This window comes from Haliotis cracherodii, unplaced genomic scaffold, assembly GCF_022045235.1.
Source record: "Haliotis cracherodii isolate W230 unplaced genomic scaffold, xgHalCrac1.p SCAF_18, whole genome shotgun sequence".
In the NCBI taxonomy this organism is placed as follows: domain Eukaryota; kingdom Metazoa; phylum Mollusca; class Gastropoda; order Lepetellida; family Haliotidae; genus Haliotis; species Haliotis cracherodii.
In genome coordinates, this window is record NW_027266273.1 from 11,495,419 (window position 1) to 11,520,517 (window position 25,099).

The 25,099-nt window shown below is 40.5% G+C and overlaps 1 protein-coding gene across 2 annotated transcripts in view; it reads left to right on the top strand.

Annotated features, from left to right (window-relative positions):
• LOC139465770 (activin receptor type-1-like) overlaps positions 1–23,981 on the top strand; it is a 50,355-nt gene extending 26,374 nt beyond the window's left edge. The window contains exons 2-8 of one of the 2 annotated variants that reach the window (XM_071247660.1): positions 13,868–13,953; positions 15,177–15,369; positions 16,473–16,681; positions 18,307–18,406; positions 19,361–19,981; positions 21,676–21,806; positions 23,252–23,981. In XM_071247660.1, the coding sequence (XP_071103761.1) occupies positions 13,868–13,953; positions 15,177–15,369; positions 16,473–16,681; positions 18,307–18,406; positions 19,361–19,981; positions 21,676–21,806; positions 23,252–23,434 (1,523 nt within the window). In that variant the 3' untranslated portion in view covers positions 23,435–23,981. The remainder of the gene's footprint in view (positions 1–13,867; positions 13,954–15,176; positions 15,370–16,472; positions 16,682–18,306; positions 18,407–19,360; positions 19,982–21,675; positions 21,807–23,251) is intronic. The other variant, XM_071247661.1, reaches the window with a different exon arrangement.
• Positions 23,982–25,099: the final 1,118 nt, after the last annotated feature.

A 25,099-nucleotide genomic window follows, 5' to 3' on the forward strand; every position in this document is an offset into this window, starting at 1 on the left:
CTCATCCAACTCACACTCGCAATCTCACTCACTCACTCACTCACTCACTCACTCACTCACTCACTCACAAGCCATTGCAAACTATATTGAATGTTTTTTCCATTTCAAGTAAAGCAAATAAAGCTCTACATGACCTATTTGGAATGGGCTTTAAAACTGCTCAATACATATTTCAAGTCCTGCAAAAACAAGTCTTCATGTGATCATTGTTAAGATATCATATTGTCAGCGTGTTTTGTAGTCTCAATTTAAAGGAATTTGTTTCAGGACAATTTAACGTCAGACAGCAGTCAGATTTTCTGTGCTAGACCAAGTTGTAGTTTGTGTTTGTGCTTTATGTCAACATTTAATCTCTCAGGTAGCCAAAAACATTAAAATCATATTCGAAACTTTGGATAAATCCATAATGGGTGAAAGGGTATTCCAGAGCATCATTCAAATTGTCAGCTAGATTGAAATCAGGCTAGGATTTCTGACGACATGGGACCCATCAATTATTCAGACATCAACGTGATCAAGCTCCTCCAGGCTTGTATTTTTAAATGCAAAGTTTATGAGACGGGACGTCTATCATGGCAGTAGTTTCCTGCTGCTTGACAAGAAGAGGGATCACACACTAGTGACCTATAGCTTGAAGTAATGGTGGATGGGCGCCAGCCATACCTGGTGCTTAATTGATGTAATATCTGATAAACATGAGCGCTTGGCTGAACCTGCCTTTCTTCAGTCATTGCAATATGAAATGTCAGTTTATCACCTTCACAGCTGAGGAGGCAGGCTCTGTGACTTTCGGTCTTTTCCGTAAGGGCTGCTTTTGTACAGTTTAGGAATGTTTTGAGTGAATGGGTACACTTTTCTGTTTGCTTTTTTTACTTTTAATCATCTGTCCAAGGTGTGAGAATAAAGTTGTATTGATAACATCACGCATTTGGTGAATCTATGTTCTGAGACAAAAGTCCTGGGCCCACTTGCACAAAGCGATCTTAGCGCTAAGATGATCGTAACTTCCATACTTTAACATAGGCTTACAATAGTCTTAGCCCTAAGATCGCTTTGTGCAAGTGGGCCCAGTTGTTGAGAATGTGGTGGATGACAAGAAATGTTTCATTTTTTTTTTAAATTTGTTAAAAGCATCCTGAGCATTCAATTTAACCTCTGAACTATATTTGGAAGAAACGTTGTCAATCCAGAGTTTTTAGGACTGGTCATATATTGTGGAGGAGGGGAACACCAAAAAATATCTAGGGGAAGGTTATAAAAAAAATACACATATATGAGAAGGCCATGCAGAAATGGACATTATATATTAGATCATAAGTGTGTCTGCATGTCTCTTTTCAGAGAGGGGGGCGGTCGGGTAGCCTAGTGGTTAAAGCGTTCACTCGTCATGCCAAGACCCGGGTTCGATTCCCAACATGGGTACAATGTGTGAAGCCCATTTCTGTGTGTCCCCCGCCGTGATATTGCTGGAATATTGCAAAAGCGGCGTCTTTTCAGAGAGGTTCAGGAAAAAAATGTACAAGTCATTGGGAGGGTCATCCAAAAGTATGACCAGCGCCCACCCCCATAGTAAATTACCAGTCCGTTACTTACTTAACTTCATGAGTGGAAGATGATGTTGCATAATCATTTGGGGCTTTCTCTTCAGGTCCACTTCAGGAATTAAGTTTGGACATTTTTTGTAGATCCTTTTCCTGGCCGTAACAATGTAGTGGTATAAAACGAAAGGAAAAATTGATTGTTTTTTTACATATCAGTGTGACGTATAATCTGTACTCTAAGAGATCTCAGAAAACACAATACACAGACGCATGATAACTGATGAGATAACAAAACAGTTCTTGACCTCATCAAAAAGACGTAAATTATACACAAGATGGACCCTCAGTCCTAATGCAGGTGACTGCTTTTGAGAAGGATCATTGAGTGGGGTGACAGTCTGTCTGATTGCTGAACCATGCTGAGGTGGATGCTGAGCAAGAATAGGTTCCATGTTTGTAAGATTGCCAGGTGTGGTCAGCCTGTTGGTTGGGATCTCTCTCTCTCTCTCTCTCTCTCTCTCTCTCTCTCTCTCTCTCTCTCTCACTCTCACTCACACATCTCCAAACTCTACAATAGAATCAGGGATATCACTTTGTTTGAAACTCTGATCCCTGGAAAAGTGACAAACTTGAGGAACTTGCAGTAATCAATTACTTGCATATTTGAACTTGTTTGGACTGCGGCTGGAAGTGGTGAAGCCAGGTTTCATCCCTAGTCCCAAAACGTGTTAAGAAACTTTCTGGATCAGCTTCAATATCCCTAAGGCCCGAGCATATTAACTTTGCTTCCAATATGTTAATTTGTTCATGTCATTGACCTGCTCAATAAAGATCTTTACAAAGATCAAAATAAATATAGCCTTTTTAACTTTTTGACAGGAGCTTATGATCTTTCACAGCTTGACTAATTTTTTTAATCATTGTTTATACATGTTGAGGTCCGTTTAACCAATCAGAAATCAATAACACAATTAGAGTTCATTGTATGCATAGATACGCCCATTCTTTCAGCATGACCTTAAAAATCATGGAACATGTCGTGCAAATTGAAGCTTTCAGATACAGAAATATTGAAGATGGGGTAATATCCGAGGTTAGAATATCTTCATATGATGTGTTTTTAAGAATGTTGGAAAGTATGTTTAACAGAGTTGAAAGTTTCAAAGAAAGCTAATGATTTTGTTTATTGTTTGAAACCCATGAGAAGGTTAAGGTTCGCAACAAATGTGCATGCACCTGCAACACTGCTCATGGTGAAGTGCAGAAACCAATGTAATTAGCTGGAGCAGACGGCCTTAAAACAGGCAAAAATTATGATTCGTCTGGTTAAGCAGGCATCAAATTCTCGAAATTTTCTTTTTATTGAAATAGTAATATGAAGGGTCATCACTTTTATTGCAAAGTTGTTTTTGTTGGTATAGATCGTGCTGACTCGGCATGTTTGCATGTGGTGTGTCGTGCGAAGAGAGCAGGAAAGACTGGCGTCTGGTTACCACAGCGTGTATTTGTTGAGACGCAGTGGAGCCATTTTACAATCACCAGATTCAGCCGCGAAAAATACCTGCTGAATATAAGCTAATGACATGTGGGAAAGCAAATGGCTGCAATGGATTTCAGTCTGATGGCTTTCATTCTCAATGGCAGTACGGCAGATCTGGTTTTGAGAGCTTACCCAAAGTGGGAAATCCTTAAGGAATATGAAAGTACTGTATGAGATTTGTCTGTGTGAACGTTGTAGAGTAATACCTCAAGAAGTGGGAGCTGGTCCCATTGTTATTGCATAAGGCTGGCGGAAGGCAGACAGTCGTTTCCTGCTGATGGAGTATTGTTGGGGTTTAACCTTTCAATATCAATAAAGTGGAACGTTCATCACTGGCTACTCTTCAGTGAAATTAGATATAACCATTGATTTGTTCCATAACTGATTCATAAAATGAAACGAAGTGATGGGACTTTGGAATGTTTGTAGTCGGGCTTTAGTGTTATATATCAGGAACTGCATCCTATAATTGTGATCGCAAACAATTCCGATGAGATTTATGCATGAGATGTTTGTGCTCTCATTTAATAACATAACCAAGTTTGCTCGGAAAATGTCAAATTTCAATCAAATTGCAAATAAATGGATCTTGTAGTCGATCATCTTTCAAAATAGCATAAGCAATTTGAGCTGCTTCTAGCAATAACACCTGCTATGGCAGATAGACTGGAGGTAAAGCTAAACACGAAGTACAGCCAATTTACCATGGAATATTGCACACCGCTCCATTTCAGTATAGGAAAATATCGTCGTAATCACCTGCTATTTAGCTTATGATTTATCTCCCTTCCTAGCAGAGAAGCAGCTGTTTTCCGTCCCAATAGAGCCAATTACTGCACCAGGTTGTACATGTGTCCAAAGACATCTGGCTCGGGGAGTCATCGGGCACTGCTGTAGTCTCCCCGACTCCTGGGTTGGGGAGGAGATTAGTGGGCTCGGAGAATCCAGGATTGTTACTGTATGGCTGCCCTACTCAGACAGATGTCTTGTGTTTTCATAGGAATCTGGGATACACCACAACTAAGATTTCACGATTTGTGCGCGTTTAAGTTCAGGTCATGCTGCATGGTAGAACTGCTGTTGGGTTTATGATGCAGCTTAAAATTGCTGCGGAGCTGATTGTAATGGACATTTTTAAATCCTGTATAAACACCTCTATTCACAATTGCATGCTCATATCTTTTCTTCTAAATGTACAGGCCTACTCGTCTTAAAGTCTTATATGTACATGAATATTTTTTCCCTCATTTTTATAATGCTGCAACTCTTAATTGTCTAAGTATAAATACCCATTATTATAATTATAATAATTATTATTATTATTATTATTATTAAATAAGGGTCAGGGTTTTTTTTATCTTTTCTGTAGATTTGATGGGCAAGGCATATGGCAGCGCGTTTTATTGTGTAAAATTGAAATAATTCTTTGACATTCTGTAAACTGAATATACAGGAAGCCCATGCCAGTATGTCTTCAAGGGTGCACATGTTTCCTTCATTGGGAGATACGTTTTTAATGAGACTACATAATTATTTGCATAACGTCCAGGACATCTTTGGGTTGAGAGTATTGAAATGTTGTTACATCTTGTCCTATCTGATCAATGACATGGCTTGGAATCCAACCATATACTAGGAAGTAGTTTTGTTCTGAGTCTGTCAGCGGCTGTATGTGTAATGTGCTGCTTTATTATAGAAAAATATTCTTTATGTTCTTTATCATGTGTAAGAATGTGTGAGTGTGTTGCATTTTACGCAGTTTTAACAATATTTTAGCAAAATCACAGTGGGAAGACACCATAAATGGGTTTTACACATTGTACCCTTTTGGAGAATCAAACTCAGGTCTTCGGCATCCCGAGCGAACAATTAAAACGCAAGCCTACCCCACCTACCCCCCATGTTTAAGAAACTCACAGTGGCATCAGTTATAATAATAAACCATATTAAGTTCTCAGAAAAACAAAGTGCCTTTGGCACAATGTTTGAACATGTAGGTTTGACTCTGCAGATCTTTGTTAATGTTATGGCCAATATGCTGAAGTTCATTGTCCATCAGACCACCATGATGGTTTTGTGGACAGAGTGTCTGCCTGGATGGTTGGTTGGTGGTTCAGTCAGGCTGCATCATATTAAAAGACTTTATAATGTGCTACTTCTTGTTACTTTGCCCGGTATTAAGAGGCTAAAACAATGTGTCTGAGTGGGGTATTCGTAAAACTGCGGCATGGTATCTCAGTGAACTAGCACTGGAAAACTAGCATAAGCCCCACACGTGCATGCACATTTTTTCTATGGCAGTGCAATAATAGCGAATGCGATGTTAATCCCCTTTTCACCTCACCTCCTTGTATATCGTCAACTCAAAAAATGCAATTTCCTCCATACGACGTAATCCCAAAAGTCCCAAAATAATTCTTGGCTTGAACTAAAAGATGTTTCCAAATGAAGATGAGATGTTGACAGATGGTTTACCCTGACTCTAGACATAGCTGTAGATTAAGCAGTATCTCGCTATACTGTCTGTTATTGGAGTTGTGTCGTGTCTGGTACTACCTCTCCAATCCTCCTCGTATTGTCTGCAATAGAGCTGTTAATTCACACTATTGTTAACACATTTATCAGGTGTCTGTGGTGTTTTTTCCTGCAAGGTTCTCACAGCGAGGTCATATATGAAAGGTCGACGAGCCTCTGCTTGTCACATGGTTGGAGTGTTTTTACAAGCTGATGTATCCTTGCCCTAGAAAAAAAACAGCTCACATTGTACAAGACTGTTTTAACTGTTACTTTTAGCCAGGTATTTTTACCAGTGATTGATCTACAGTAGTAAAGGTTTGTTTTTTGATTAGTTTGGTTGAATGCAAATCATGGAATTTTTTGTTTGAAAATGGATGTGAAGCAAGATTTATTTGATGCACATGGAATTCTTGCCCCATGAAAGGATTATTTTAAAGTTGATGAGTTTGGTTTACGATAATAGTCTTCCTGGTAATCGGGCAGGACATAATTGCTAGATTTTGGAGCCAGAATAATAGTTCCGGTCGCCAGTTTTCTTTTGAGAAACAAAAATGCCAATGCTTGGCTGTAAGAACACGCCGATCATATGCAATGAATTGTCTGTGATTTCTTAAACTAAACCAACACAAAAGAAAGACATGACAATGTTCATATCATGTCCAAAAGCACAGATTATTTAGACTGGCCCTCAAAACCAAATATGGTCTGCCAACATGATACTTTTGCAAAAAAAACAATGGTGCTGAAGCCTCGGTTTGATCGGCATGGTTGGACAGGATGAAAATGAAAATAAATACTTGGAGAACATGGAAAACAGAATTCAGGTCTGGCGAGAAATATTTTAAAAATAATTCTGTATCTGTAATAGACATTAGTATTGTGTCAATTTTGCTTGTGCAGTACTTGTGCATGCCCTGATTATGTTACTAGGTTGGTCAGTGCTATAATTGTGCTTGTGGGTTTCACCAAAATCTTGCATGTCTGAGACCCGTATCACTTCGGGCTCTCCTCCCGCATGAAGCTGGCATGCCGTAATATAACTTGAATACTGTTCGAAGCAGTTTGAGCAGTTAAACCATACTCGTTCACTCAGTCTCTTGTTACCTGACATCCTCTTTGTACCCAGTTTAGCCTGTTCAAAGACAATGACAGTATTGTGATTGGACTTCTTCTTGTTTTTTTGACAATGGGGGTGGTGTAGCCTATTGGTTAAAGTGTTAGACCTGGGTGTGATTCACCATAGGGTACAATTGTGGTGTTCCCTGCATGCATGTGCTGGAATGATTTGTTGGAAAGTGGTGTAAAACGATTTTAACTTACTCTTTTGTCAATGCTGGATTGTGTGCATGTGTGGCTTATTATTTTTATATTACCTTCACAGGTACCCGATTGAGTACAAAACTGGCAGTTTTATGTGTGAAAGTGGGGCGGTCGGGTAGCCTAGTGGTTAAAGCGTTCGCTCGTCAAGCCGAAGACCCGGGTTCGATTCCCGACATGGGTACAATGTGTGAAACCCATTTCTGGTGTCCCCCGCCATGATATTGCTGGAATATTGCTAAAAGCGGCATAAAACCATACACACTCACTCACTCATTATTTGTGAAAAGTCTTTTTTTTATTTCCATATGATCATTACTAAAACTGTGCCATTCTATATGTGTAAAAAACCCAACTCTTCAAATTCATGACTCCCTTCCTATTTAACACTCCCTTAACACACCTTAAGTGTTCCTCGTGACATAGGGAAATAATAATTCACCATTTACCTACCTTTTTAAAGACCAGCTACCTTGAAGTAATAGGTTAAACAAGAGCATGCACACATGTAAGTAGCAGCTTAGTAGATACTTTGCTTCGGTTTGGTGGATGATACGTCTACCTGCTTGCAGCTCAGATGTTATATACCAGATATTAGGACTAGGTTTAAAAGAGAAAAATGTGAAAAAAGTATTGGATACGTCAGATTGATGATTGCTTTTGCAGCTTTGTTTGTTGGTGCAGCTCTTCATTACGGTCTTTACCCCCACGTGCATGTGTGCCGCCAAGATGACTGTTTATATCATTAGTGCTTCCCTGGGTGGGCCAGCCTGTCTGTTGATGTCCTGCGTCTCCCAAGCTGAGGAAGGCATCGCCATGTTCCGAGAACGAGGAGTCTGCCTCGTACACCACAGCTTTGATTATATCTCAGTTATGTTAATTTGAATATAATTGCTGTGAAGTTTCGAGCAGTGCAAAGGGACCGCAAAAAAACGGGGCTGTTTGAAAAAATATGTGAATAAGATCGGAGGTACCGTGTCAGGCAGGGTTCTCTCCATGCATGTTGCACAACAATTAAATCCTGATATATTTTACATTTTTTTGCCCTTTCTCTGATGACGCTGATGTGTGGTTAAAGTATTTGTTCAAAGTAATAACAAGGCTCAAGTGAAAACTCATGTGTAAAGATACATGGTCTTGGAGATTAACCCAGAGGCAGGATTGGTCTTAGCTGAGATAACATGATTTAACAACAGATCCCTGGCCAAGTGTCTTCTTGGCCTGGCTTTCCTGATGTTGAATTGTCTTCTGTATGGAAGACAGGTGTCAGAGACTTCCCCTGATACATGCATATAGATTATTAACGAGCATGTGCGTCCCTACTGATTTTACAAAACAAGTGTGAGAATTGTTGTATTTCCCAAGAGATACTGAGGGTAATACATGAATTCTTACGCAAGTTTCGTAAAATCAGTATGACACACTTGCGAGTGTAATGAATTCTTTATTATTATTTCTTAATCTTGATGAGCTCCCCTTTAGGAAAATAGCACTTATCACGGCTGCCGTCATGGAAAGTGAGAATTGTTGAATGACGTCAGCAGTCTTCAGCTATGACGTTCTTTCTAGTGGGACATCATTCCGATCCTACATCACAATAAGATTTAATTGATGTCAACAATGCCCATCCACATGACGTATGGGACGGTTGGGTAGCCTAGTGGTTAAAGCGTTCGCTCGTCACGCCGAAGACCCGGGTTCGAATCCCAACATGGGTACAATGTGTGAAGCCCATTTCTGGTGTCCCTCGCCATGATATTGCTGGAATATTGCTAAAAGCGGCGTAAAACCAAACTCACTCACTCACATGGCGTAAACAATAACCTGGTGCATGAGAAGTGTTAATTGCACAAGTGCGCATACTATTTTTAGGAGCTCTGTTCTAGCCTTATGGATATCAAATTCTTTAAACTCATGAGAAATTAATGACTGTTGCTTTGAGATAATATATCTTCATTTTTCATGTAAGTTTGGTCATGTTTATGTTGAACAAATTTTCAAAATAAATTGTACAACATGGTAGTAAATGATACTTTTTTAGGTATTGTGTCGAGGGATGTATTATTTATATAGTGTCATTCTTGCATCACATTAATCAAGTTCCGAGTTTCAACATAATTATGGTATCACTGTGTGGCTTAAAATTTGCTGGTGTGATTTCAAATTTTTCGTCATTCAAAATATGAGAATCATGTCCCTTCTTATCATCAATCAGATGTTTAGGTTCTGGCCTATTCACATAAAATTAATTCATACATATTTCATTTTCAAACCGTTTAAAACTAAGTGTGTGACAACTGCATTTGTAGCCCGTGAAGTGAAGATTCGTCTTTCACGTAGATGAAGGTATCTAGAAAACATATGGTGAGAACTGCTCTGCGGTGACTGCTATATATACTACTCACAAGAAGTTAAAGAACACCGGATTTGTTCATATGACCATAGACATCATCTGTTATGGCTGTTAGGTCATGCAACACACAGTCTTCCAATTGTGGGTGTTCTTTAACTTCTTTGTTTTGAGCAGTATATGTATTCATACACATACACTCTCCCTCCCCCCTCTTCCCTCTCTCTCTCTCTTTCTCTCCTCTCTCTCTCTCTTTCTCACCAACCTATACCACCCCCTCTCTCTCTCTCTCTCTCTCTCTCTCTCTCTCTCTCTCTCTCTCTCTCTCTCTCTCACTCACTCACTCACTCACTCACTCACTCACTCACTGTACAATAGAATCAGGGATATCACTTTGTTTGAAATTCTGAGCCCTGGAAAAGTGACAAACTTGAGGAACATGCAGTAATCAATTACTTGCATATTTGAACTTGTTTGGACTGTGGCTGGAAGTGGTGAAGCCAGGTTTCATCCCTAGTCCCAAAACGTGTTAAGAACCTTTCTGGATCAGCTTCAATATCCCTAAGGCCCGAGATTATTAAATGTTATGTTAGCTCACTGAATGAAGTTTCCCATAAATTAATGATGTTTTGCTGTAAAACATTACAGGAACATGTGCACATAATCTTAAGTGTCCAAAGATTGACGTCATACCCAAGAAAGCATGACAAATAACACAACACCCAGGGATTAGTGATATAGTATGGTAAATAAAGCTAAAAGGTATTAATGTTCAAAGATCAATGTTGTGCGATCCAGTAAGGATAAGTCAAACACAGATTTGAAATTGTGTTTACATGCACTGGACTGTTGATGACTGTTGTGGTATGGCTGGAATATTGCCGACTGCAGCATAAAACTTTGGTCTTCTGACCAATCCAAATGGGTTTCTGAAGTCAATTCATCCCTGGTGTTAATGTCACACAAAAGGGTTCTGTTGGACACTGTTGCATTTTTCATGTTACCAAGATAAGACTATGAATAGCATTATGGTGTTGACTTATGATTTCCAATGCATAGTTATCAGATAATAGCCTGGGCAACTATGTATCATTTGTATTGTACATCTAACATCTGTGGTCTCCTGTCCCCATTTTCACTGTTATTCCGTGTGTACAATGCTGGCTCAGTATACTCCTTCGTGATGGAAGACATAAGCTACACAACTGATCGGTTATGAGATTACTTCTTGTTGCCTTACTACCATACCCTTAGCCACTCCACAAAGGAATCTTATCTCTATTTAGATTGTACTCCTATACTATGTGAGTGAGTGAGTCTGGTTTTACGCTGCTTTTTACAGTATTCCAGTTATATCGTGGCGTGTCAGCTTAATGTGGGAGGAAAGCCCGAAGTGATTCAGGTCTCAGACGTTTACCACTTCGGTGAAACCCAAGAGCACGGGTATGGTGTTGACAAATATAGAAACATATCGGGGTGAACCGGGATTCGAACCCACAATCATAGGTTTCTGGCTTGTACCCCACACACTTAATTCCGTCTGACATGCTCACCACACACCCAGACAGCCTCTGAAGACAGCCAGAAGAAGAAGATTTCTTGTACATAAATACCCACAGGGGGCAGAGTACAAGGAATGAACATGACTTGTAACTCCGAAACCTTAACATAGACTAAAGCCTAAGTCACACAGACAATGCGACTGCGATGCAACCTCCTTGCGACCAAAATATTTGACAATCGCAGTGAGGTTCCAGGGGTTTCTGAAAGGTCCTAGTGAGGTCGCCTCAAGGTTTCAGAGCAGTCGCAAAGATTTGCTGACTAGTCACGAGCGGTCTCAACTAGTTGCAAACATTTTGCCATATCTGCGGTGAACAGTTGCCGATCAATCACTGACAAGTTGCAAAACCTATCGCTGATTGATCAACGATCATACCCAAATTCCAAATATGTGCAGAAGTAGTTGCACCGGTTTCAGCGATCGCCAGTCGGTCGCCAATAGGTTGCATTGCGTTCGCATTGTCTGTGTGACTGTAGCTTTAGTCAAGTTGTTCAGAGACCGCTCTGTGGAGCAAGGCTTAGACGAGGTGGCTGCTGGCCATGATGATCTGGTCCAGAGCCAGATGGTTGCCATTGACCTCAGATGAGGGGAGCCTTTCAGCTATGAATGCCATGTGACATTCCCATTATGGTAGCTGTACAGGACATACACTGTGATCCACTCATGGCTCCCCCCAACTCAGTTTTATGCTGAAATACATTTCCCACTTTGTCCTGCTTGTTGCTGGGACGTTGTTGAGGCCGTGTCCTCATGATTTTGAGTTGCCTCATATTTTCTGTTTCATGAATAATATCAAAATTTGAAATAATTTCTTTTGTCAATCCTTTTGAAGACATGGGATATTGGTCTTCAGCAACCCATGCTTGTTCTAATGGGAACTAACGTGATCAGGTGGTCAAGCTTGCTGACTTGGTTGATTCATCTCAACTTATCCCTATTGTGTCGATCACTGCTCATGTTGCTAATCACTGGATTGTCTGGCCTGGACTGGATTATTTACAGACTGCCATTATATACTGATATAACTAAAATATTGCCGAGTACTGCGTTAAACAACAAACAAACAAACTTTTTTAGTGGATGGTCTTCATTTTGGTTGCAGTATCTGTAGAGAGTGTAAGCATACAGTAGGTACTTGATTTCTGTCAATGGTTTGGGTTATTGCCAGTAGGTGGATGGTGATCTTAATGGTGATCAATTGTTTAAAAGGAAATATACATGCTACTTGGTGTTTCTTTAAGCTATGAAAGTGGAGGATGGTGGTTCAATCCCCAGTCACATCATATTAAAACATGTTAAAAGATGGTACTTGATGTTACCCTGCCTGGAACTCAGCATATAGGGCTAAAACAAGGACACAAGGCTCGTGTGGAGGTAGGTGGTTCAGTCCACGGTCACATCATATTAAAACATGTAAAAAGATGGTACTTGTTGTTACCCTGCCTGGAACTCAGCATTAAGGCGCTAAAACAAGGACACAAGGCTTGTGTGGAGGTTGGTGGTTCAGTCCACGGTCACATCATATTAAAACATGTTAAAAGATGGTACTTGTTGTTACCCTGCCTGGAACTCAGCATTAAGGGGCTAAAACAAGGACACAAGGCTCGTGTGGAGGTTGGTGGTTCAGTCCACGGTCACATCATATTAAAACATGTTAAAAGATGGTACTTGTTGTTACCCTGCCTGGAACTCAGCATTAAGGGGCTAAAACAAGGACACAAGGCTTGTGTGGAGGTTGGTGGTTCAGTCCACGGTCACATCATATTAAAACATGTTAAAAGATGGTACTTGTTGTTACCCTGCCTGGAACTCAGCATTAAGGGGCTAAAACAAGGACACAAGGCTTGTGTGGAAGTTGGTGGTTCAGTCCACGGTCACATCATATTAAAACATGTTAAAAGATGGTACTTGTTGTTACCCTGCCTGGAACTCAGCATTAAGGCGCTAAAACAAGGACACAAGGCTTGTGTGGAGGTTGGTGGTTCAGTCCACGGTCACATCATATTAAAACATGTTAAAAGATGGTACTTGTTGTTACCCTGCCTGGAACTCAGCATTAAGGCGCTAAAACAAGGACACAAGGCTTGTGTGGAGGTTGGTGGTTCAGTCCACGGTCACATCATATTAAAACATGTTAAAAGATGGTACTTGTTGTTACCCTGCCTGGAACTCAGCATTAAGGGGCTAAAACAAGGACACAAGGCTCGGAATCATTATGCTGTGTCTGATAAGGTATTCATGTTAAACTGCAGCACAATATCTCACAGGGCTAGCACTATTAAAACGGCATTAAAGTACTCACGGAAATGGAAAAAAACTGTTTTCCTCAATTTAAAAATCGACACAAAGTGTTGCGTGGCTGTAAATACGAAATAACAAAACAACTCGAAAAGTACTAGTCTGGATTTGCTAGTTTGATCTCAGTGAACAATACAAAATGTACTTTACAGGAGGGAATTTGTCGTCTCTTTCAACATTCAATAATAAAACTAAGTCCAAATTGACATAGCAGAAACAGACTATAGGCATTATGCACCTGTTCTCACCTGTTGTCAAGGTGTCATAGGTCATGGACATTCACCTTGATCTACTTACACCTAGTTATGCCTTGTTTCACAATAGTCTGTTTTATTCACATTTTTACACACTTTTACTTGTAAAAAGGCATAAAAACCTTTGATACGCTGTATTTGTGCCAAAGCCCAATTAGTACTAATTGAGTTGTTTGAATATTTACATATTTTGTATATTAACTGCATTTATTTAAGATCTGAGGTCGAAAAAACAGGGTGTTTTTTCATTTCCGTGAGTACTTTGGTACCCGCATATGCATGCACACAATCTGAAATGTGATGTTAAACCCCATTTCACCTCACCATCTTAAAGCTGTCACCACTCATCAATTTCAGAAAAAGGTCAGGAAGCGCATTCTTTGTTCAGGACCTGTAGTGATGTTGTATGACTTGACCAAAGACAGTGCTACATCTAACCTTCTCCGTCACCTGTGTACCATGCATCCTCATGATTTGACTCTGTTACAGGTGTGAATCTGCCACTGGACCCCACGTACAACATCACCTGTGTTTGCAGCACATGTGATACCAACTACTGCGTCACCAATGGAAATGTGAGTATTACCATCCTTCGTGTGACATCGTACACCGTAAAAGGAGGCGACAAATGGGATCGGGTGGTCAGGCTTGCAGACTTTGTTGTGCATGTCATCGTATCCCAATTGCAAGAATCGATGCTCGTGACATCAATCACTGGATTGTCATGTCCAGTCTTGATTGTTGACAGACTGCCGTCATATAGCTGGAACATTGCTGAGTGCGACGTTAATCAATGAACAAACAAAACAAAACAGAACAGAACAAACATGGTTTATCCAAAGGGTTTGCAGCCCAAACAAATGTCTACAAATATGTACTACTGTACATCTAGAAATCAAGAGGCAATATCATTCGTACATCATTAGAGTTAGTAAATGTGACTACTTTTGTCTTTCTGTTATTCAGCGTTGTCCGATTAATAAAGAAAGTGCTAGATCCTGACCCACACAAATAAATATGATGAGTACCACTGTAACCATGGTAACAAACTAGTAGCACAACTGGTCATGGTTGGATCCAGTATTCCAGACAAATTGGGAAAAATTCATCATTTTGTGCAAAATCTGCTTGTTTTAACAGTCCTTATTTTTTTTAATTCAGAGATATTACAACATTGTATCCAATACTATAATGTGTCTTCCTTTTTATCACTATAATGTTTATTGGTCCTGTTATCAGTGAAATACGAGTCACCTCTATAATGCCGTGATATGAGTTATTAATATATAAACATGATTAAAACAAAGAGGAAAAATCGTAATTCCAAGTTGGCTGAAATTTACAGCAGACTGGGGGATGATGTCAGGCTCCTTAGCAGATCCAGATGAATTCCTTCTGGTGTAGTTTCAGCACTTTTGCCCTTCATCCTGTAATCAGATTAGTTTTTCTGGACCCTGAAGATTCTGGGGTAGAATAGGTCTTCAGCAACCCATGCTTGTCGTAAAAGGTGACTATGCTTGGTGTGAAAGGCGACTAACGGGATCGGGTGGTCAGGCTCGCTGACTTGGTTGATGCATGTCATCGATCCCAACTGCGTGGATCGATGCTCATGATATCAATCACTGGATTGTCTGGTCCATACTCGATTATTTTACAGATCGCCGTCATATAGCTGGAATATTGCTGCATGCGGCGTTAAACAACAAACCACCAACAACCAACAAGTTTTTCTGATTGAAATCACGTTCAGTGAAGGTAGTACAGAATGTATTTCACAAATTCCTCAACTGCTTTTCAGTGTTTTGCATCCTTAAATAAAGTAAATGGAGAAGAGCGGCGAGCGTACGGATGCACGGACATGGACCTCATGCTCCATACCATGTGCAAGCAGAAGAACCAGGACACCCTGGCAACCGACTGCTGCAACAACACCAACTTCTGCAACAAGGACATCCCATTGCTGCTGCCGGAACCGGCAAAGCCAGGAGACGGTACGACAGTTGTTCGAACAACACACCTATGCCTTTGTTAGTTTAGATATCAATAAGATTCACTGACGCTTAATAAAAATATGTAATTTTGATAGTAGGAGGCAACTGCATTTAAATTGAAAAGGAGCCCCAGTGAGAGTGAACACTTTGGAAAATCTAGACTTGCTTTATTCAGGATTATGGCATTATAGTTAGGGCTGGTCAGAAGGGAAAATAGTCTGGTTCAGGGACTGTGAGATGGACTAGGATTCACCTTTGGAAAATCTCGACTTGCTTTATTCAGGATTATGGCATTATAGTAAGGGCTGGTCAGAAGGGAAAATAGTCTGGTTCAGGGACTGTGAGATGGACTAGGATTCAGGGTCAGAGTGGGGTTTCTCTGAGGAGATTAAAGTCACAATAGCTGACTCAATGATGTAACTGAAATACTGTTTAAAATGGAGTTAACTCCGACTCACTCACTCCAGTGTTTGATGTTCTGAATATGAATAATGTCCATGGGGTATAACTATTATATTCATGATGTGGTGTATATCCCTGTGTACGGCATCTTGTTATCATACAACTTGAATAATGGTACTATCTGTTACTGATCATAAGACAAGTTGGTGGGTCAAAGGATCATGTGACCCGTGAAGATCCGGGTAGAAAATAGGTCTTCAGCAACCCATGCTTGCCCTCTGTTTTGTAGAGGCGATCGGGTGGTCAGGCTTGCTGACTTGGATGATGCATGTCATCATATCTCAATTGCGTAGATCAATGGTCTTGATGTCAACCACTGGATTGACTGGTCCAGACTTGATTATTTACAGACCGTCGTCATATAGCTGGAATATTGCTGAGGGTGGCGTCACACATCAAACAAACACACAAACAAAGGATCATGTGGTCGGACTAGGTGACTAGGTTGATAACATGTCAGCATTCCCCGACAGAATGGACAGTTGCTCACAAAATCGATAATATCGATCACTGGATTGTCTGGTCCAGATGTGGTTATCTCCAGACTGCTGGCACATTGCTGAGTATGGCGTTAAACAATAAATAATATAACAATATGTTTGAGATGAATGCTATTTGATTGGTGATGGTTATTGTTTCAGCAGCACTGTTCCCAGACCTGATATCCCACCTCCCCCTCATCCTCGCCATCATCATCCCCATCATCATCGTGGCTGTCCTCATGCCCATCATCATTTTCCTCTTCCGACGCGTCCATCAGCGCCGGATGGAGGCGCTGTTCGCCCGTGAGAGACGCTTACTGGAGGAAGATGGGATACGTGCAGCGCAAGTTGGAGACAGTACTCTACAGGTTGGTGATGAAGCAGACTTATTCCTAACGCTACGATTGTCGCATCTCAAACAGACACTTCGGTACCCTTAACAAATACTCTTGATTCTCAAGCACCATGAAGCCAAAACTGGAATACCGTATTCACCGTATTAAGCACTCTGCTCCAATAAGCTCCCCTCTCCAACTTCTAGATTAACCTGTAGGTAATCTTTATAAGCAGGGGCAGTTAGCTAGCCTAGTGGTTAAAGCGTACGCTCATCACGCCGAAGATCCAGGTTTGATTCCCCACATTGGTTCAATGAGTGGAGCCCATTTCTAGTGGTCCCCGCCATGATATTGTTGGAATATTTCTAAAAGTGGCGTAAAACCATACTAACATAAGCGCTCTCTACTATGACTGAAAATTTACATGACAATACTTTTTTTTCAAATATAATGCAAAAAGGAAGTCAACAATGGTCAAAGAACACCTGATTCTTTCTTATTACTTTTGTGAATCTGTCATGGCATCTTCATGTCAAAAATTGTCTTTGGAGAAGTATTTTTGGATTTTTCCAGAAATTGGGATTAGGAGTAGAAATTAAATATTATGTGGATGTGTAAGGTCCTGCTCAAACAAACGGTCAGTTAGACATCCCCGAATTTAGAAACCGCAGAAGCTTTGTGCAGGTGTGACAGTCACTGTCTACACTGGGTCATGTAAACTGTCAAACATGTTTCACATGACGTGTCATGAGTGTGTATCAATGTCAGTCAGCTTGTCATGTCTGTGGTCATATAGTGTGAACAGTGGAATCTCACCAAAAATTGAGATTTGAATTACTCAACCAACCCTTATTTCAGTGCCAGCTCTAACAATTCTGCTGACATACGTAACAAAAGTGTGACAAGTTATGTCTGTGATAGTGTGTTTTGGTAGACATTGCAGTGCGAACTAATGCTCCAGCTGTGTCCTTTGTGATTACAGCTGTGAGGGTTTTACAATCAGTAGACGGTAGACACAATAATTCCACTCACAACACCTCGGTATTGTGTGGCTGACAGGAACAATCTAGTGAAAGTCCTTATCAATGTTTCTCCCTGGGGCAAGCCATTTCATGATGTGTTCAAAATATGTTTTAAACACTAATTAAAATTTCATCTTTGAGTTTTACACACAAAAAGAGTACCTGTGAAGAATTGGTCATCAGCAACCCATACTTGTCTCAAGAGGCGACTAATGGGATTGGGTGGTCAGGGTTGAAGCATGTCGTCGATGCTCATGATGTCAACCACTGGATTGTCTTGGTTCAGACTCGATTTTTTAATATTTACAGACCGCTGTCATATAGCTGGAATATTGCTGAGTGTGACATTAAACAAGAAACAAACATTACTTTTTACTTGTCTTGTTCTTATTTTGGGCTAACTTTTGTAATGGTTCTGTCAGTTCCTGTCAGATTGAACTTTGAAAATCAACGTTTTCTTCTAATTAGGTGTTTTGTCACATTTTAAATAATCAGACCGGATGAATCTGGAATTAAGTAGGTTGGCATCAATTTACATCAAATTCTAAAATTGTTCATAAACATTTCAATCATCACCAGACATATGATTGGCTGGATTGTTAGTTTCATTGACCTTGACCTTTTGCTTTGTCACAGGAGCTGTATGACGAGTCGATGACCTCAGGGTCGGGGTCAGGTCTCCCCTTCCTGGTCCAACAGACAGTTGCCAGGCAGGTCCGACTGGACGAGTGCATTGGTATGTAAAACAAGTTAACATGTGGTTAGGGCTGGCTATGGATACAGATCATAGAGGTCGATAATCATTTACGGAATATCGGTCAATTATCGATAACTATCGGAGAAGTAACTTTGAGCAAATATGCAAAAAAGTCCGAAAGAAATCAACACATTTCATGCCACTGGTAACACATCTATGCATGGATTACTCTGTGGAAACAGTTGCTTTCAGTCTTTGGCAATTGATATGATCGATAATAACAAGTCTGTTTTGGTAAATCTAAACTTTATTTCATCACAGTTTGTTTGATATGATCGATGACACAATTTTCATAACGATAATCGTTGGGGTTGTGCCACACAACATCCTTGATACAATGGCAGTAGAAAGAAAATTGCTTTTTCTGTGATATTCTTGAAAACTTGGACATGTGTTTCATGATATTTGTGGAGAAAATGGTGGTACATTATATGAGGATTTTATTGTTGATCAGATGTACTAAAATTAGACCTATTACAATACCAACGAACACAACAAACTCATTAGGTCTAATTTCTTTTAAAAAAAAATAGTTAGCTGTATGTATACTGCTCAAAAGATGTTAAAGAACACCCGATTCTTTCATATTACTGTAGTTAATCTGTCATGGCAAAGAACACCGTAATCTTTCATATCACTGTACTTAATTTGTCATTAGAGTCAATTTGCACATTAGAGTATAGAACCCAAGCTGTCTGTGCGACGGTAGAAGGTTAACAGTCCCATTTCCATCTCATCCTACCGGGGACCCATTTACTGCTGGGTTAACCATGTTAACAGAGACATATTTCGATCAAAGTCATTTGTATCATGAGTTAAGCAGGGCCAAAGCCCTAGAAACTCTCAAGAGTCATGGTGTTGAGCGTGGTAACCCATTCAACCACACTTTGGTTGCCATGACTTCAGGATTTAACACCTTTTTTTATATTTCAGGTAAAGGCCGCTACGGAGAAGTATGGCGTGGAAAGTATCACGACGAGGACGTCGCTGTTAAAATTTTCTCATCGCGTGATGAAGCCAGCTGGTTGAGGGAATCAGAAATCTACAACACATGCCTATTACGTCACGAATATGTTCTTGGGTATTATGCGTCAGACATGACAAGCAGGAACTCGTGCACACAGTTGTGGCTCATAACCCACTACCACAAACACGGGTCTCTGTACGACCATCTCCAATGGAACGTTCTCACTCACTTACAGATGTTGGATCTGGCTCACTCGGCAGCTGCAGGACTCGTTCATCTGCACACGGAAATTGTCGGAAACCACGGAAAACCTGCCATCGCACATCGAGATATAAAGTCGAAAAATATTTTAGTACGGTCCAACGGAACGTGTTGTATTGGAGATTTGGGATTGGCTGTCACGCATACGCAAGAGGATAATAAATTGGATTTAGGGCGGAATAACAAAGTTGGCACGAAGAGATACATGGCGCCGGAGCTTTTAGCAGAGACTCTTAACCCTGATTTCTTTGACTCATTCAAGTGTGTGGATGTGTATGCATTTGGCCTGGTTCTGTGGGAGATTTGTCGCAAGTGCTGCACAGGAGGTGGGTCATTGGTTACACACAATGTTTTCCCATAGATATCTATAGTAACATTATATTTTTTTTTAAATAATTGAGCATCAACAGTTATTACCTGTACGTATGTGCACAGTTTGGCCTTAGGGCAGCAATAAAAACAAATAAGTGACTAGCTTAGCCAGCTCCTTTTCCGAGAACAGGAAGCTAAACACCCCCTGTTCCGCACCAAATGTCACTTGCTTGAAAATATGTGTGGTCACATTCAGCATAAGTCATCATGTTGAAAAAGACAGCCCTAAATATAGAAAAACATGGTCAGTTTTAATTACTGGATGGATGTACATTTCAAAAACATAAAAATCTTACCCCGAATCATCCAATCACAGCTGCCAGATGATTCAGTCTACACTGAAGGCTACGAGAACTGCTTGTTGGACGACTGATTCTGATTTGGTGTAGTAGAACCTGTAATGCCCTAGACTTCATGTTACTGGCACAACTGATTGATCTTTGTGTGGTTCTAGCCGAAGATAGTAACAGAGGACGCTGGTGTCTTGTTATATTGGGCTTAAGATAGACCTCTTCTTAATGGGCTTAATCTAAAATTAAATTCTTCTTGCCAAACAATTTTATGTTCTTATATAGTTAAAGTTTGGGATGTACCAGAAATAAATTAGTATTCTTAGCCTTAAAAAATTTAAGAACTGGTTTGCAGACAATGACTTTTGAAAATATAGTTTGGGCGGGCGGTAGTTTTTGTTGTTGTTGCATGTTCAAACTGGTATGTAAGCAAATAAACAGTTGTGTACCATCATCGTGGGAAAGGGCCTCCCTACATAAACAAACATACAAACTCCTATTGCTGCCATGACCATAACACGAGATGCACAGTAAAGGACTGTGCATGTAAAGGGAAGTAACTGCATGCTATATTGGATCATAGTTTGCTTTTGCTATCATTCTCAGGTGTCCATTCACATAATTTTCACTGCTATTTTGCTTTCTATGCCCAATGGAATCTTGTTTCGGTGGATAATCAAAACCTTTTATCATCAAGCTGTGATGTTTTTTTATTATCTAGTCTGCCGTAATATAGCCGGAATAAACATACTGTGGGTTTGATCAGCATGTCCTCACTAGCTGTATGTGTTGGGTTGTGTTGCTGGGCCTGCCAGTGAAGACGTATGAAGCTGTTTACCCCATACTAGTCAGAAAGTCCAAGTGTTGTTTTTCTGGTGTTGACTAACGAGAGGCTTTAGTTAAAGGGGCATAACTCTGTTTCTCTTTGCTAATGGCTGAATTTGTGTGTTTGTCATATGAGAGTTAGTATGGGTTGCCGGCGGTTTATGACGTTTATGAATTAGGGGGACACCAGAAACAGGCTTCACACATTGTACCCATGTGGGGAATCGAAATAAGCCTTAATCACTTGTCTATTCCGCCGTCTATATATTATCATGAATATGTTTAGACGGAATGTGGTGAAATGTATTGAACTAGAACTATGCCCTAGTATTATCAGTCATTGTAAACTGCTTGGTTGATACATGTCTTCGATCCCAATTGCATGGATCGATGCTCATGATGTCAATCACTGGATTGTCTGGTCCAGACTCGATTATTTACAGACCGCCATCATATAGCTGGAATATTGCTGAGTGCGGCGTTAAACAACAAACAAAACAAAACAAATCATTGTAAACTGGATGTATTTTCAGGCTTTCCTGAAGATTACAAGCTTCCGTTCGGGGAGTCTGTGCCGAGTGATCCGAGCTACGAGGACATGAAGAAAGTGGTGGTGACAGATGGGCAGCGACCGGTCATCCCCAACAGATGGGCCTCCGACCCGGTTTGTACCACCCATACTTAGCTTCTTTCTGAGGGATCATTATTAGAGTTATCTACCTTACCATGCAAGAATCTGCTGTTAGGAGTTCGAATCCCAGAGTTAACCCTATTATTAGGGGGCAGGGGTGGCCTAGTCGTCTAAGGAAACGGGATTTGCTGTGCAGCGTTGCGTCCCATCGGCACCCCCGAAACATATGATTGTGGTTTCGAATCCTGGTTTGCCCCGATTATGTATCTAGGTTTGTCAGCACCATACCTGTGTGGTGGGTTTCACCGAAGTGGTAAACGTCGGAGACCTGAATCACTTCGGGCATTCGCCCCACATTAAGCTGACATGCTGCAATATTACTGGAATACTGTTAAAAGCGGTGTTAAACCAAACTCACTCACTAACCCTATTTAGCTCCCTGACTTCTTAGTGGTAAATGGGGTCCACCTCCAACATTAAGCTGCTATACAGGGATATGAAATACTTTTTAAAGGGTTATTATTGATCATGTTTGTTAACTCGTCTCACATGTGGTTAGTAGATATCAGTGCCTTTAAACATGCTAAATGTACCACATGACACTTAATACTTCATTCTTTATAATACTTCTGTCCCGTGAACATCTGTGTTAGAATTGGTCTTCAGCACCCCGTGCTTGTCGTAAGAGGCAACTAAAGGGATCGGGTGGTCAGGCTCACTGACTTGGTTGATGCATGTCATCATGTCCCAATTGTGAAGATTGATGCGCATGATGTCAGTCACAGGATTGTCTGGTCCAGACTTGATATTTATAGCTGGAATATTGCTGAGTGCTGCATTAAACAACACACAAACAAACAAATCTTTATTATTCCATTAACAATGGTGTTTTGGTTCCTTAAGAATGTTGGTCTAGTGGATAGAGCGTCTGCAAGGAGAGTGGAATGTCAGTGGTTCGATCCCTGGCTGCATAATACCAAAATATGTTAAAAGGTACTTGTTGTTACCCTGCCTGGTGCTCGGCATTAAGGGGCTAAAACAGGACTGGTAGGCTCGAAGTCAGTGTACTCTGAGTTGGGTATACTTATCAAACTGCGGCATGGTATCTCAGTGGACTGGCACTATAAAACTGGTATTAGTCCACACTAGTACAAGCAGCCACACACTCATGCTTGCATCCATGCACGGCGCTATATAAGTGCAATAATCTTGAATGCGACATTAGCCCCAAGTGGGTGGCTGTTTGTACTAGTCCGGAGTGATGCTGATCCATAGTGCTATCCAACTGAGATACCATGGCGCAGTTTAACATGAATACTCCACTCAGACACAGTATACTGACTCCGAGCCGACCAGTCCTTGTCTTAGCCCCTTAATGCCGAGCGCCAGACATGATAACAACATACTTGAGAGAGAGACGCCTGACGTTTGGAGAACATGACCTTGAAGTCCATTGAATTTCCTTTGTGAACTTTCAGATCATGGTGCAGATGTCAAAGCTGATGAAGGAGTGTTGGGCACAGAACCCCAAGGCTCGGCTGCCGATGTTGCGAGTGAAGAAAACCCTGTATACTATGGTACGGTCACAAGAGATAGAAGAAAAATGCCTTAAGATTGAGGACAGCAAACATATCGAAAACACAAAACAGAATCAGTGTTGATAAAAGTTACATAGCTACTTGTAGTGGAGGTACTACTTATGTGACAACTTGTCTTAGGGCTTTCATTTTCTAATCGTTGCAACAAGTGTGTCGGCACTTCTGCGACTAGGAATGTGTGAATGTCTGATGGAGGAAGATTCTGATTGGTGTTATGTGTCATGTGACCGGTTCAATTCAACACGGCATAATTTTTGGGAATTTTCCGAGAACAAGTCCATTTGTACTCAGTGCTGAGGAAGAACCTCATGAACAGAAGAGACAACCTTGAGAGCAGATGGAGAATTTATCTATGATTCAAGAACGAGAAAGACGACACCAATTATATGAATGTTTGTGTATGTAGGAATGTGTTTAAGCCTTAGTGTGACAATATCAGACTCTAGCCTTTCATCCCCAGATGATATGGATCAGTCCAGATTTATAATGACTGTTGAAGAATGGAAGAGGTCATCTTTTACTCGAGGGTGACAAACCTGATGTATATATTGATAATGTGGATGACCATGTGATGTTTTCTTCGTGAGGATTTGAGCTTTAAAGGATTGTGTTTGTTTGACTTCATTGTATACGTTGCTTCCAGCACAGGATTTAGAGTGATTTTGCTCAGAGCAGCAGAAGGCCAGTTCAGTTGGCGGTTGTTGTCCTCCATTCCATAGGCAGCCCTCTGATGACTAGGCACAGTATTTTTTATCCAACAGCCCATAATTACAAATATGTGGAATAAGTTTAAAGTTTTGACAACTGTTTCTATTTCTGCCCACAGAATCGGTTATGGAAAAAACAAAGTAAGCGAGGTGACAAGGAAGGTGTAGCTTCCCTGACCCTAAGAACATTAAAAATATATTGTTTCTTTGACCAACAACCGTTTTGAAAAATAAACCCAGTAAACATATACTACTGGGCTTTTGATAGGAATATTTTATTCCAAATGAGGACTAAATGTGACTGCGTTGTCATGCAAATAGTATTCAGTATTGCAGTCAAGCTGATGTTTTTCAGCTGCATTTGAGTTGGTATTGACGTGAAATATTTCCATCAGGTAAATATACTTCTGAGGTTTGTAACAGTGTCTGATTTCTTGGTGTCCAGATAATGTCAAAAGTTCACTGGTATTTGCTTGTATACACTATCAGAGTGTGTATCACACCTCAACAGATTTGTGCCCAAGTCCCAGCAAGTAATTATACAGCTTCTTTATTCACAGACATCATTAAGTTTGTTATGAACTGTTTGTGTGGGTAATACTGTGGAATAGAAACGAGATGACAAATATTTACCTGGGATTCGCAAACTGCCATGAGTGGAATCACAGCCAGTCATGTTATTTTATATTTTCTCTTCTTTTTATCGAAGACTTAAGATACTGATCATCTGATGAGAAAGTAGCAGAAATGTTTGTTAACAGTCGCTTAGTAATAAAACATTCCATCACCATGGACAGAGGAATGTTCAGCGGAGAGGGCCAAGACAGGCTAAACCAAAGAAAGGTTGATAATTATGTCAAAATAAAGGTACAAATTGTTAAGGACACTGTCAACAATGTGTGGTATTTCATTGAATTAGGCAGGGTTGGGGAGCCTGTTATTTTGCCTGGTTCCATTTCTCCTTACAATTTGTTAAGCCCATTTCTCGTGTTCCCCGCGGTAATATTGCTGGAATAGTGCT